The 16,025-nt window shown below is 41.9% G+C and overlaps 1 protein-coding gene across 1 annotated transcript in view; it reads left to right on the forward strand.

Annotated features, from left to right (window-relative positions):
- Nucleotides 1-16,025, forward strand: part of CPA6 (carboxypeptidase A6) — a 105,784-nt gene that overhangs the window by 66,828 nt on the left and 22,931 nt on the right. Inside the window, exons 4-6 of the mRNA XM_065399337.1 lie at nt 4,917-5,031; nt 9,401-9,502; nt 10,407-10,511. Of these exons, the coding sequence (XP_065255409.1) occupies nt 4,917-5,031; nt 9,401-9,502; nt 10,407-10,511 (322 nt within the window). The remainder of the gene's footprint in view (nt 1-4,916; nt 5,032-9,400; nt 9,503-10,406; nt 10,512-16,025) is intronic.

Raw genomic sequence — 16,025 nt, forward strand, 5'->3', positions numbered from 1 at the left:
CATTTATTCTTTATTAATTGATTATAAAAAGAGGGAGAGAACCTGAGTGGGGTTTGGGAGGAGGATCAGCGGGAAGGAAAAGCCCAGTAAAAAAAGGTTAAGAAAATGGCAGCCTTTTGCTTGGGCTGTCCACTGGGGTGGAATGGGAGGGTGTACGGAGCCTCCCCCCCCCGTGTTCTTACACATCTGGGTGTGGAGGCTATGGAAAATGGTGAGGAGGTAGGGGGGTTATACAGGGGCTGTAGCGGCACAGAACCTGAGTGGGGTTTGGGAGGAGGATCTGCGGGAAGGAAAAGCCCAGTAAAAAAAGGTTAAAAAAATGGCAGCCTTTTGCTTGGGCTGTCCACTGGGGTGGAATGGGAGGGTGTACGGAGCCTCCCCCCCCGTGTTCTTACACGTCTGGGTGTGGAGGCTATGGAACATGGTGAGGAGGTAGGGGGGTTATACAGGGGCTGTAGCGGCACTCGGTTCTCCAGCAGCCGTTCCTGAAGCTCCACCAGACGCCGGAGCATGTCTGTTTGCTCACGCAGCAGCCCCAGCGTTGCTTCCCGACTCCTCTGATCTTCCTGCCGCCACCTCTCATCTCGAGCGTCTCTCCTCTCCTCACGTTGGTCCCTCATGTCCTCACGTTGGTCCCTCATGTCCTCACGTTGGTCCCTTCTGTCCTCACGGTCACTGGCTTCTTTCCTATACTTGCAAACCGTCTCCTTCCACTCATTCAGATGAGCTCTTTCATTCCTGGTGGATTGCATGATTTCGGAAAACATCTCTTCTCTCGTCTTTTTTTTACGACGCCTTATCTGGGATAGCCTTCGGGAAGGAGGAGGGAGGCTTGAAACATTTGCACCAGCTGGAGGGAGTGAAAAAAGGAGAGAATTTTTTTAAAAGATACATTTTTCAGAACAATGCTTATACTCTTTCACGGTGTATACTATTCACATTACATAGCACATGTGATTTCTGTGCAAGGTCGCATTTTGCCTCTTAATATTGAGTGCCTGTGGCTTTGCTGCTAGAGATCACAGACGCAGGTCGGGGCAACAGAATTCACCTTGCATGCTGCCATGGTAAGCCACTGTCTTTAGGCTTCTGCGCCCTGCTTTCCCACATACCAAGCAAAACCCGTTGTGCTGCAGTTTTCCTGTTAGCTTGTTTTCTGCTGCTGAAGGTTAACACCCCCCCCCCCATCCAATTCTCTGGGATGAGTGCTTTCTCCCTCCCCCCACCGCGTGGCTGGTATCAGGGAAGATCCCTGCAGGAACCAAACTAACACCCCCCCCCCCACCCGCCATGAATTCTCTGGGATGAGTGCTTTATCCCTCCCCCCCACCGCGTGGCTGGTATCAGGGAAGTTCCCTGCAGGAACCAAACTAACACCCCCCCCCACCCGCCATGAATTCTCTGGGATGAGTGCTTTATCCCTCCCCCCACCGCGTGGCTGGTATCAGGGAAGATCCCTGCAGGAACCAAACTAACACCCCCCCCCCACCCGCCATGAATTCTCTGGGATGAGTGCTTTATCCCTCCCCCCACCGCCTGGCTGGTATCAGGGAAGATCCCTGCTAGCAAAACGCGAAAAGCTCTGGGCCAATCCTCCCCCCCCCCCCCCCTTGCACTTGGCTAAATGCAGGGAAGGATTTCTTTTCAGCCACAGGCAAACAGCCCAGTAGGAACGGCCACCTCAGTCCCCTTAATTAAATTCCCTTATTTCAACCAGGTTACCCTAAGCGATATCACTCTCCTGAGGATTACACAGCAAGATAAAGAACGGATGTTGCTTGAATGCCAGCAAACACCGGGACCATACGCTGCCAGGCTCTGTCAGGCAATGATACCAGATTACTTGCTACTAGCATGGCGTGGTCAAGTGTCCTACCATGGAGGACGGAATAAGGCTGCACTGCCCAGAAACCTTGTGGCAAGGCTTTTGGAGTACCTCCAGGAGAGCTTCATGGAGATGTCCCTGGAGGATTTCCGCTCCATCCCCAGACATGTTAACAGACTTTTCCAGTAGCTGTACTGGCTGCGAATGCATCCCAAGTGCTCAGGGCAAATTAATCATTAAAAATGCTTGCTTTTAAACCATGTTTTATATTTTAAAAGGTAAACTCACCTGAGGTCCCTTCCATGGGGTCATGGTCTTGGGTGCTGGCTTGGGAGGCTTGGGAGGGTACTTCAGTCAGGGTGAGAAACAGTTCCTGGCTGTTGGGGAGAACGGAGAGCTGGGTGCTCTCTGCCAGCTCGTCCTCCTCCTCCTCCTCTTCCCCTTCCGCGGAATCATCAGGTGTACCTGATGAGATTATCCCCAGCTCGGAATCCACAGTCAGAGGTGGGGTAGTGGTGGCGGCCCCCCCTAGAAATGCATTTAGCTCAGCGTAGAAGCGGCATGTCCGCGGCTCTGACCCGGAGCGACCGTTTGCCTCCTTTGCTTTTTGATAGGCTTGTCTGAGCTCCTTGACTTTCACGCGGCACTGATCTGTGTCCCTATTGTGGCCTCTCTCCATCATGCCCTTGGAAATTTTTTCATAAGTTTTGGCATTTCGTCTTTTCGAACGCAGTTCAGCTAGCACTGAATCCTCTCCCCATATAGAGATCAAATCCAGTACCTCCTGTACGGTCCATGCTGGTGCTCTTTTTCGATTATCAGCCTGCATGGTTACCTGTGCTGATGAGCTCTCTGTGGTCACCTGTGCTCTCCACGCTGTGCAAACAGGAAATGAAATTCAAATGTTCCCGGGGCTTTTCCTGTCCACCTGGCCAGTGCATGCGAGTTCAGATTGCTGGCCAGAGCGGTCACAATGGTGCACTGTGGGATAGCTCCTGGAGGCCAATAACATCGAATTGCGGCCACACTAACGCTAATTCGAATTGACAAATTCGATTTTGGCGCTACTCCGCTCGTCGGGGTGGAGTACAGAAATCGAATTAAAGGGCCCTTTAATTCGAATTAAATGGCTTCGTTGTGTGGACGGGTCAAGCGTTAATTCGAATTAAGGCAGCTAAATCCGAATTAAAGTCGTAGTGTAGACCAGGCCCACAGGTGCCTTCTATGAGATCCCACTTGCAAGCAGCTAATTAGTCGCAGGGAAACTGGATCTGTTTCTTCTGAAAGGGACCAGTCACCCTGTGACAGGCTCTTGTACCTGCCGTGTATAGGTTGACTATTCAGTCCCTGACATCTGATTGCAATTGAAGTTAGAGCCCTGGGCTGCAATAAGTAAACATAGTATGTGCTCACTGAAAGTAAATAAGAGACCCTATAGTATATTCTCATTCTGAGACACAGAAATCTATACATGGGGAGTTATGTTTAAATCCACACACTTCAAGATGAACAAATAGGACCTGATCCTGAAAGATGCTGAACGTTCTACCCAGGATTCAACAGAGCACTTAAGTATGTGCTTAACTTTAACATGTGAGTAACCCCACTGACTTCAGCTGGATCACTCACATGCTTAAAGTTAAGCACATGCTTAAGTGCTTTGTTGGCCTGGGCTCAGAGTGCTCAGAAAATCAAGGCTATAACCCTGGAATTTATTTAAAAATACACCTCTACCTCAATATAACACTGTCCTCGGGAGCCAAAAAATCTTACCGTGTTATAGGTGAAACCGCGTTATATTGAACTTGCTTTGATCCACCGGAGTGCGCAGCCCCGCCCCCCCGGAGCACTGCTTTACCACATTATATCCGAATTCGTGTTATATTGGGTCACATTATATCGAGGTAGCGGTGTATATGACTGTAGAGAAGCCTTCAGTCATAATTATATATATTACTTCCCTGAGATATTTATTTGAAGAACATAGATAGCCATTACTTCGGTACACATATTGATATGCTGATTACATATTAAAGTGATATAGTTAGTAGTTTATGAAATTAGTAAATAGAGCATTTCTTTTTTCTGCATTAATCATTGCTGCTTTAAGAATTAAAAAGATTGAGCATCATCCTCATTTTATAAAAATGACGCTTGGGGGCATTAGTTGCAATGCTAGAGCAACTCAGTTCAAGAGAGTAGCACCACAATTCTCAAAACCTGATTCTGTTCTTAATTTTATACTGACATATCATATCGCCACTGAATTCAGCGAAGGTACCCCTGATTTAAGCTATTGTATTATCAGAATCTGGCCCTGAATGGCTGAGATCACAGCACTGCACCATGTTGGATAGACTTCTTTCCATGAGTTAGTGACCTTTCTATGCTATTCTTTGGTCTTGGCAGAAAAATAGAAAAGCTTTTTTCTGCATTTCTCTTTCAATACCAGCCCCCTCTTGCTGTCTATGTCTAAGTGTGCGACCGTATATTTAGGTTACATTATGCAATTTTTGTTTCTCATTTTTTGCTAGACACTTTTAAAATGACTGACTGCAAGATGAATATTTCTTAGAAGAACTGTAGTATAACTATACATGATAAACCAAGGAAAAGATTTACACATTCATTTTTGCTTTAGGTGGAATATTTCCAATGCCCAAGTCTGATGTTTTCTTGTTGTTGGGTGTCTGACCCCCGTATCTATATGTATGGTTCAGCATTTCTACATGGAGAGAAAACATAGGCATGCATATTTTGCAGTATAAAAGTAAGCTACAAGTGCTGCCATACAAGCATAACTTGAACACTTAAATTAGGCTAAGTTGTTTACATCATTCTGTTTCATTCACTTAAAAACAAGCTGCCTCCGTTTTTGAAAGCACTGTTGTGTTTCAAAGCAATTGGACTACTTATTTGGCAGTATGTATTGTAATAAGCCTGCAAACTTTTATTGTTAAAATAAAAAAGGATGATGTAACATCAGCACGATTTTACTGTGGCTGTATTTCTCTTTAAATCTGATATTTATTTTGCACTGCACTCTATTTTATTCATGCTGTTTAATAATGCTGCTTTCTTTTTAATCTAGGATCATCATATCTGATCTACAGAAAGTGATAGAAAAACAAAGTGGTTTGCGATCATGTAGGAATCGTAGATCAGTACCAGGATACAACTATGAAGTGTACCACTCACTGGAAGAAGTATGTTGAAAATGAAGATGGTGTCTGTTATCTAAACCAGTAGTCTCCAAACTTTTTTGATCACGCACCCCTATCAGTAAAAAAATTTTGAGCATGCACCCCCTGCCGCGCCGAAGCAAAAAAAAAAAAAAAAGGCACTCAGACTCCCGCCTGATGAAGCAAAAAAATAAAGCGCTCCTCCTGCGTGCACCCCACTTTGGAGACCACTGATCTAAACTCCCATTCACTTCAGCGAGGCTAAGATTTCACCCTATCTAGTTAGAAGTGTGTTCTGATCCTGATGAATAGAGATGCTAGTAAAAGTTAAACATACATATTCATTTTCAGCAAGTTTTCTAAATGTTTTATATAAAATAAAAATATAGACCCTTTAAAGTTTGTTTTTAAATCCATTATTATTTATAATATTTTCTTTCAAGGTTTGGCATCTCAAAAAAGATATATTGGAATTGGAAAAGGTACAGAGAAGGGGAACAAAAATGACCAGGAGTATGGAACAGCTTCCATACAAGGAGAGAGTAAAAAGACTGGGACTGTTCAGGTTAGAAAAGAGACGACTAAAGGGGGATATAATGGAGGTCTATAAAATGATGAATGGTGTGGAGAAAGTGAATAAGGAAGTGTTGTTTACCCCTTCACATAACACAAGAGCTGGGGTAAGCTGATGAAATTAATAGGCAGCAGGTTTAAAACAAGCAAAAGTAAGTACTACTTCACACAATGCAGAGTCAACCTGTGAAACTTGTGGCCAGGGGATCTAGTGAAGGCCCAAAGTATAACTGGGCTCAAAAAAGAATTAGGCAAATTCACGGAGTATAGGTCCATGAATGGCTTATTAGCCAAGCTGGTCAGGGACGCAAGTCCATGTTCTGGGTATCGCTCAACCTCTGACTGCCAGAAGCTGAGACTGGATGGATCACTCAATAATTGCCCTGTTCTATTCATTCCCTTTGAAGCATCTGGTGCTGGCCACTGTTGGATACTGAGCTAGATGAACCAATAGTTTGACCCAGTTTGACTATTCTTACGTTCTTATGTTCCTTTTCCTTTCTAAATAATTACCTTAGAAACTTCTTTGTTTTAAACCAGTCACTGTTAACATGACTTTGGTTTAAATTCTTTTGACTTCAGAGTCTGGGGGCGTGGTTACCTTATTCACATTAGAAGTCTCACTGAAGTCCACAGGTCTACTTGTGATTAAAAAATTTTCACATGCTTAAGTGTCTGCAGGATGGGGCCCAAAGAGATAAAAGTATTCAGATAGTGGTTCCTCTACTAAGGGCCCAAGCCTGCAAGCTTTCCATGTGAAGAACTCCCATGGATTTCAGTGGACCAATAGAGAAATAAAAATAGACACTGGTTGTATTAATTAAATTATTATTAGGAGCCAAATTCACTCTTATTCAGATGAATTATATCTTGATATCGGTAAGGTTTGTGACACAGTCCCACATGACATTCTCATAAGCAATGTGCAGAAATGTGCAGCCACCTTATAGTAATTTCACCTAGACCACAATTGGTTGAAAGACTATACTCAAAAGTAGTTATCAATGGTTTGCTGTCAAACTGGGAGGGCGTATCTAATAGGTCCTACAGGAGTCAATCCTGGGTCCAGTACTAGTCAATGTTTTCATTAATGACTTTGATAATAGAGTGGAGGGTATGCTTATAACATTTATGGATGACACCAAGATCTGGGAGGGGTTTGCCAGCACTTTGGAAGTCACAATTAGAATTCAAATGACCTTGACAAATTAGAGAATTAGTCTGAAATCAACAAGATAAAATTCAGTAAAGACAAGTGCAAAATATTTCACTTAGGAAGGAAAAATTAAATGCACAACTGCAAAATGGGTAATAACTGACTAGGCAATAGTACTGTTGAATGGGATCTGCGGGTTATAGTGGATCACAAATTCAATGAGAGTCACAATGTGATACAGTTGCAAAAATAGCTAATATCATTTTGGAGTGTATTAACAGGAGTGTCATATGTAAGACACAGGACGTAATTGTCCCACACTATTCGGCACTGGTGAGGACTCAGCTGGAATATGTGTCCACTTCCGGGTGCCACGTTTTTAGAAAAGATGTGGACAAATTGGAAAAATCTAGAGAACAACAAAAATGATTAAAAAAAAATTAGAAAACCTGACCTATCAGGAAAGGTTTACAAAACTGGGCATGTTTAGTCAGGAGAAAAGAAGACTGTGTGGGGAGCTGATAAGAGGACAGTGGTCAATTGTTCTGTACGTCCACTGAAGGTAGGACAAGAAGTAATGGGCTTAATCTGCAGCAAGGAAGATTTAGGTTAGATATTAGGAAAAACTTCCTAATTATAAAGGGTAGTTAAGGTCTGGAATCATTGTCCACAGGAGATTGTGGAATCCCCATCACCGGATGTTTTTAAGAACAGGTTGGACAAACACCTGTCAGGGATGGTCTAGGTTTACTTGGTCCTGCCTCAATGCAGGCAGCTGGACTAGATGCCCTCACTAGGTCCCTTCTAGCACTACATTTCTATGATCCTGTGATTCTATGAATCTCTCACTGAAGTCAAAGGGAATGTTCTCTGAGTAATAACTTAAGAATACACTCCAAGGTTTTAAAATGTCTGCATATTTTCTTGTTAAAATTGTTTTTTTTAAACTATGACATGGCCTGTTGCTGTTGCTTCTCCTCCTCTGAAGCTATACGTGCAGAGCCTCTTCAGCATCTGGCCCTGAGACATTGAGTAGGGAGAGGAAGAAGGAAAAATCAATCCTCCCATTTGACAATGTGCATGCAAGTACAGAACCTACTGCTGTCAGCACAGAGGGTATTAGATAGAGCTCTGTGAAATCCACCTATAGATTCATAGATTCAAGGACTGGAAGGGACCTCGAGAGGTCATCGAGTCCAGTCCCCTGCCCGCATGGCAGGACCAAATACTGTCTAGACCATCCCTGATAGACATTTATCTAACCTACTCTTAAATATCTCCAGAGATGGAGATTCCACAACCTCCCTAGGCAATTTATTCCAGTGTTTAACCGCCCTGACAGTTAGGAACTTTTTCCTAATGTCCAACCTAGACCTCCCTTGCTGCAGTTTAAGCCCATTGCTTCTTGTTCTATCCTCAGAGGCTAAGGTGAACAAGTTTTCTCCCTCCTCCTTATGACACCCTTTTAGATACCTGAAAACTGCTATCATGTCCCCTCTCAGTCTTCTCTTTTCCAAACTAAACAAACCCAATTCTTTCAGCCTTCCTTCATAGGTCATGTTCTCAAGACCTTTAATCATTCTTGTTGCTCTTCTCTGGACCCTTTCCAATTTCTCCACATCTTTCTTGAAATGCAGTGCCCAGAACTGGACACAATACTCCAGCTGAGGCCTAACCAGAGCAGAGTAGAGCGGAAGAATGACTTCTCGTGTCTTGCTCACAACACACCTGTTAATACATCCCAGAATCATGTTTGCTTTTTTTGCAACAGCATCACACTGTTGACTCATATTTAGCTTGTGGTCCACTATAACCCCTAGATCCCTTTCTGCCGTACTCCTTCCTAGACAGTCTCTTCCTTCCTATGTCAGTTTGCACTAGAAACAAAACCACTGAGTTCAGTTTGTGAGGATCTGCAACTCCTGAGGTTTAGTTGCAGTATCCTATCTACTCACTGCAAAAAATGAAACTGTTGACACTAGTGTCTTCTACCACTCCCCTCCCTTCTCCCAACAAGCCCATTTTCCATCTTTACCTGGTGCCATCTTCCAGAGGGGAGATTTCTTTCTCCATTCAGCTTCTAATGTCTTTAGGGAATGTCAGTTGGCCTCACAGGGGGAAGCTAGCTAGATTGCTTCCTCCATACCACTTCTTGGTGGGAGGGGTCTTCAAGGTAGACATACTCCCTCCCAAATTCTTGGTGATTTCTAAGGGGGAGGCTAGTGGTCACTTTGTTGTAGTGAGGTGTCATCAAGGAGGAATTAGAGGGAGGGAAGACTGGACCTGAAGTTACTGAAGAAGCAAGGGGGGACAAAAAGGCCTAGAGCATTTATTAGAGCACAGAGATAATACAAATGAAAGACCAAATAAAAAAAACACACTGTGAGCTTAGTCATAGTAGTAAAAGTAGTATTAAAATAGCACCTATGAACCCTATTAAAGGCTCCGGGCCCCAGTGTGCTAGGCACTGTGCAGACATGGAACAAAGAAGACTGTTCCACTCCCTTCCCCACATTGCTCACAATCTAAGTGACAGACAGGACACAACTGGAAAACAAAACATATTCTTGACAGATCTCACTAGCCTTTTTTTCTCCCTTCTCTTTAATATCTTTCCCAGAAGTGTTAATGACTTAGACAGCAATTTTATGTCTGTATTTTCAGATTCAAAGTTGGATGTATCGTCTGAACAAAACCCATTCAGATCTCATTCATATGTTCTCTGTTGGAAAATCATATGAAGGGAGACCTCTGTTTGTACTAAAGGTAAAAATTAAATAGTTAAAGCAGTTATATCTAACACCTGAAACCAAATTCAAATACCTATTCCACACAGCATATTTATATGAGAGGTTCTGAGCACCTACATCTCCTAATGAAATCAGCAGGATTTGCGGGAACTCAGCACCACCCTGGATCAGACCCTTAATAAACAATGTAATAACCTGTGAGAAAATAGTTCACACATTAGAAAGTTAAGAGTCAAATCCTGCTGTCTTTACCTCTGTATGTATTCTCTTTGCTATCTACTGGATTATTTGTGTGAGTAAGGCAAGCAGGATTTGGGTTTAAGGGAGTTGGAAAGTTCTGTGTTTATAGCTGACTTATAGAATGAGTACCCTCAAGGATGGATGGACCACAAGAAACCCTTGACCTCTTCTGAACATTGTGCCACACAATTCTTGTTGAGCTGTTGATGATGAAATGCTGGGATTCAATGCTCAAAATTAGCCAAAGCCTACAAAGGAAAAGTTAGTACTTCTATATGTTTTCCTTGCATCCTTTCCCACTAATTTCTTAAAATTTGGTTTCATATCACATGCTGATTTCAGGAAAATCTTTAAATTATTCCCCAAAATACATTGCCCTAGCCCTGCTCCAAGTGGCATATAAGGACTTATTTCTTCAATATAAGAGGAGTTGATAGCTCTGACTTTTCCTGTGACTTTTTCAGTTCTCCAGTTTGTAACCTTGAAATGATCTGCATGGATGATACCTAGAATTCCCATTCCAAAATAACAGATCTGTATCTCTTTTGTAACGGTTTACAAGAAAAGTTCAAAATGTCTATTGTAGCTAATTAACTATGTTCATTTCTACTATTGCTGCTCACTAAATGTCAATAAGCACTAAGACCTGCTGTGGTAACAATGAATATTTACTTTTTTAGTTAGGTAAAAGATCACGGCCTTACAAGAGAGCTGTCTGGATAGACTGTGGCATTCATGCAAGAGAATGGATTGGTCCTGCCTTCTGCCAATGGTTTGTAAAAGAAGTAAGTTTTCAATGCCTTACAGTATTTTTACTTTAGAGCAGTGTTTACCGAACAGTGGGTCATGACCCACAAGTGCATTGCAGGAAGATTGTAGATGGGTTGCGGGCTCAGTGCACAGGGGAGACCATGGTGCGGGAGGAGCATTAGAGAGTTTGCTCACCCTGCACTCAGCCCACAACATAAAGCTGGGTGCAGTTCCCCGCTCTGGGCATTATGACCTGGCACGTGGGGTCACAGCACCACTCAGATTTAGTCTGGCCACCATTCTGTCATAATGGAGGGCATGTTCTCCTAGACTTGCATCTGAAGAAGTGAGGTTCTTACCCACGAAAGCTTATGCTCCCAATACTTCTGTTAGTCTTAAAGGTGCCACAGGACCCTCTGTTGCTTTTTACAGATTCAGACTAACACGGCTACCCCTCTGATAATTGAGCTAGAACACAACCTTGAAGAGTCCTGTTAACTAATGTGATGCTGACTACAACTTTGCTGTCATGGCACACAGGGACAAGTTGTGTTTAACATAATGCAGCTGGTTGTGAGTAAATCCCACTGGAACCACGTTTTACCCATGACCCATTAACATAATATTAAATACAGCTTGTGGCTGCCTAGTGTGACAGCAAAATTGTAGTCAATGTTGTGTTAGTTTAAGGTCATGTTCTAACTCTCTAAATTTCTAGTGAACACAAGTCCTTATTGAAGATAATAAAAGGTGAAAGTCATGAATAAAAAGTCTAACCAGTGTAAATATACCAGAGTCAGAATTTATGCTCCCTTTTCTAAAGCAGAAAAAATGATGACTCCTCAGAGTGTGAGGAAAAGGGGGAGAGGTGTCATGTTCTGATAGAGTGGTGTAATTCTCCGCATTATCAAGCTGCTTGCTGTTCTGTAGATAGCAGAAAGACAGATTGTTGTCATCTGCCATTTTTTGCCTTCCCCTCTCCCTTGCATTTTATCTGGAACGAAAACAAATATTAAACTTGTGTTCATGAAAGATGAAGTATTTATTTCTTATCATTTATTTTAGTATTAAAGTGATGTCATAAAACGTTATTGTGAGGTACCCTTTCAGTACATTTCTGTATGTATCCTTAAATTCTGGGTAACGTGGCTGTCACAGTCAATGCATGTTAGGGCTCAGCCCTGTGCCAATTAGGCACATATCTGCATTGGGCAGATGTTGGAGGAATTCTGCCTAAAGGAGGTAGAATTTCTCCTGGAGCTCTACAGTAGACTGGGAAAGTGTGACTGCTGCTACGCCTCTTCAGAGGTTGCAGCATAGTCCACCCTGCCCACCTGGTCATGGCCCTGCATCCTCCCAACTTTGGGGTATCTTGTGCCCTATGGAGCACACCGACAGCATGTGGATTGCAGTTGAACCTGGCTGCATAAGATGGTGGATTTTTGCACCCTTCCTGCCTGCCCTGCTTACACTAGGCAGCCAGACGCAATCTGGTCCTTAACAATACTAGAGAATAAGCAACACTGTCCTATGTATTTAAGATGCTAAATATTCAGATATTTATTTATATTAATATGCACTAGAAACCACAGGCAGCTGCAGTTTGCTGTTGATCAGAGAATGCTTCTCTTTGTCTGAGTCGGTCTCCTTTGTGTAAAGCTCGTCCCACACTACACAGTTTGGGATGTTTTCCTCTAAAAATTTGGTGCAGGCCCACACCTACCTTTTTGAAATAAATACTGTTCTTTTTTCCATTTGGAAAGGCTGTTCTAAATGTAATGTGTGTGTGTGCACATGCACACACGTTTGTGGCCTTTGTTATACAGATCAGAGTAGATAATCATAAATGATCTCTCTTCTGGCTTTACTCTGAATATTTTTTTCTATTTGAAAATTTGTACTTATAACACAAAACCTCAGCCACATCTAATGCTCAAAAGTCCCCTGGATGTGTATCCCTGCCTGATCCTGCAAATATGTGCTACTAGCCACTAGTGCAAGTGGATTTCCATGGAGCTAAGCTCTGCATGGTAGCATGGGTTTGCAGGATCGTGTCCCAATTATGAGTGTAATTTTAATGGATAAACTCTTAAGCAAATGATAAAAAAGTTGAGTGTAGTACTTCGCTGTCACCACAATGAGGCATGTGATGATTGAGGCATTGTTTTATAAGTAGCTGTGGAAAGCATTCCTGTGCTTTTAATGTTTTTTCTCTTTTGGTCCATAGTGAGTCCAGTTCTGTTCAACAAGAAAAATGTGTAAAGTATTTTTTCCTTTGCTCTGCAGCAAAAAAGAGATAAAATTATCTGCAGCTTCTTAGTGTAGGGAGATACGTTTTTTATTGTTGTGTGCTTTAAACTTGTCAATTGCTTCTTCATGACAACCCACAATAATCTTGTGAAGGTAAAAATTACTTTCATTCAGATTGCAGCTATTCATTTTTTACCACATGAATGCATTTTGATGAAATAAAAGTATCAGTGCAGCTGTGTTGTGCCTATAGGAGGAGTTTCCCAGTGAGAATCACTATTTGTTATCCATCACTAGGACATTCAAACACCAATACACACAGGGGCTTTTAAACTAGTGAATATGGGCTTGTCTACACTGGCAATTTACAGCGCTGCAACTTTCTCACTCAGGGGTGTGAAAAAACACCCCCCTGAGCGCAGCTAGTTTCAGCACTGTAAAGCACCAGTGTAGACAGTGCTCCCAGCGCTGGTAGCTACGCCCCTTGTGGAGGTGGGTTTTTTAGAGCGCTGGGAGAGCTAGCTGCAGGCACAGCACCTCTATAAATACCTCTCTTAATAAAAAGACATTAGTTTTAGAAACATAGGAGAACACCCATCATTGCTCAGCAGTGTCATCTGCACAGCGGAAGAATACACTCCTATGTTCCATGAGAGCTAGGATGACCATATGTCCCGTTTTGGCTGCTTCTGCACACTAGACCTTGGACTACACCTGTCTCAGGCACCTACATTAGGGGGTCCTTCTCCTTTCTGGAGTTTTCCCATAGGGTTCCTGCTAAGCCTTCCCCGGAGGACATAATACTTTGTCATTTTTCCAGCTGCTGTTTCTGATCTAGTGCCAGTAGAAGATGCTTCTTGTACAACCCCAAAATGGCAGGGAAGGTTTGTTTGCAAACATTTTTCAAGCACAGTTGAAGCTCCAACTTTTGAAAGTTTGATCCTATGTTTTAAGATCTCTATCTGAGTCATGAAGTGGCACTTTATTACCTAATGTGGAATCATAGATCAAGCACCAGGCTTATGATTTGTAGGGCTCCAAGCAAAAGCAGATCCCAAAGATGTAAGAGGGGAGAGCAGATTAAGTTATGAGTTGTCTCCAGAGATGAAGATAGGCTAACCCATGACTTACCAAATCAGTACAGAATTACGTGGGACCAAACAAGCAGCTGCTTTGCTTGGTGCCTAAGGCCAGACCTGATTATAATTTAAAATGTACAGAAAATAACAAACATCTTAAGTTACTTTCAATAAGGATGCTATGACTGATGTTTGAACACAGAGCGAGGAGCTAAAAGCCTCTATCATTAGAAATAGTGTTATGGTATGATTGCTGAAGAAACAACAACAGAGTCAGGTTTCAGTGCTAAAATAGTAACTGGCTAAATCGGTGTTAATAATTATTAATCCAAAATCAGAAATAGCAAATCTTGACCTTAACTTAAATGTAAAGACAATGAATTGTGGGACAGGATATGGTTATTAGGCCCAACTAGTATGTCGACAATTTAGACATTGTAAAGGAGAACCCTGTCTCCTTGCCTTGTCATTTTCCATCAATTCCCTTCCTTTGTAAACTGCATAGATTCATTCATTCAATACTCTTTGATTTGCAGCCTTGGTGACTTCTAGCATTTCTGTGGCACAGTGTGTTTATATATAGAATAGATACTCAGCTGAGGTAAACCAGCAATAGCTCTAATCATCATTATGTAGGTTTGCTGGTTTATACCAGCTGAAGACGTGGCCCTCTCTTATCAGTCACTGTTTATTTTTTCTCCATCAGATTTTTGGCACCATTCCTATATCATCTTCTTTTTTGGTATTAATATTATTCAGCATTTATGGGTCTAGTCTGGCTCTCAGTGAATTCAGTGGCAAAACTTCCATTGATTTCCTTGGGGGATACAGGATTAAGCCATATGAAATATAATTATTTTATATTCTGAAAGCATTGTACAAACAGTAATGGAGAAAAATGACTAGTGGTTGACATAAAAGTTGTATTTGTCATGGTGATGAGAATATATGTTTTAACACTTAGTATTTTTTCACTTTAATCATTATTTTGAGGATTTGATACACATTACAAAAGGCAGGTTGCATAGTATGATACTGATATAATATAGTATAGTAATATAGCATAGTATAATAGTAATAGGGATGGTGTCCCTAACCTCTGTTTGCCAGAAGCTGGGAATGGGCAACAGGGGATGGATCACTTGATGATTACCTGTTCTGTTCATTCCCTTTGGGGCACCTGGCATTGGCAGGATACTGGGCTAGATGGATCTTTGGTCTGACCCAGTATGGCTGTTCTTATGATACACCTTAGTGATTGTTAGACAAAATGGCAAAGGCCTTGTGGATGCCATCAAGACATAACATTTGACAGTAATACACAGCCAGTCTTGTCTTGTTACAAATATAAAGCATTAAGTTTGTAAAAAGAAAAAACAGTATATGAGAGAAATATTTTTCAAGATAAAGAAATTATTTTGATGTCACTTACACCAGTTTTACACATAGGTAACTATTTATTTCATAGGAGTTACTTTTGATTTACACCAGTCAGAAAGCTATACGAGGTCCATTATGTTTTAATCAGATGATAGTTACAAAGCTTTAAGATAAACCTTTAAAATGTTTTAAAATAAACATTTTAAAGAGAAACACATCAATCATTCAAGTCTATTCTAAGACTCAACTTGAGATTTCTAAGAGTACAGCTTTGGGACTATATTGACTTCCAAAACCTCTCTCAGTATCATTTCACAAGACAGCAATCATCAAAACAAAACAGAGAAGCATTAAAAAGTAAAGGAGATTCAATATTGTACAATCCATACATGTTTAAAGCTCCAATCATGGGGTTTTTTTAATCTATTTACCCTTGTGTCTATCAACTGTTTGAAATTGGATGTTGCCTAAGGTGCAGAGGAAGATGTGGGATCATTTTTAAGTCATTGCATTTTATTTCTCTTTTATAGTCACAGTATGACTTTTATTTACAAGAAAAAAAAAAACTGTAAAATGTTGGCTTGTCCCCAGCCCACAAAGGACCCACTGCCAGACCCAAAAATCTTTTTACAGCACTTTTCCAGACATAAGCAAAACTACAAAATAGTTCCTCAGAACATCCTGAGCTATAGCTCCCAGGAGATTTTTCCCTTTTGTCTCTTTCATTCTCTCCCGCTTCAGGGCCTCCTGCAGGATTCTTCCTTGTTCTTTTGACTGTGTCCTACTTCCCACGTCTTTCTCCCTGGAGACCTTTTTTCCCTACCAGGTTCCTATTGCCTC

Source organism: Emys orbicularis, chromosome 2 (genome assembly GCF_028017835.1).
Source record: "Emys orbicularis isolate rEmyOrb1 chromosome 2, rEmyOrb1.hap1, whole genome shotgun sequence".
Taxonomy (NCBI): Eukaryota; Metazoa; Chordata; order Testudines; family Emydidae; genus Emys; species Emys orbicularis.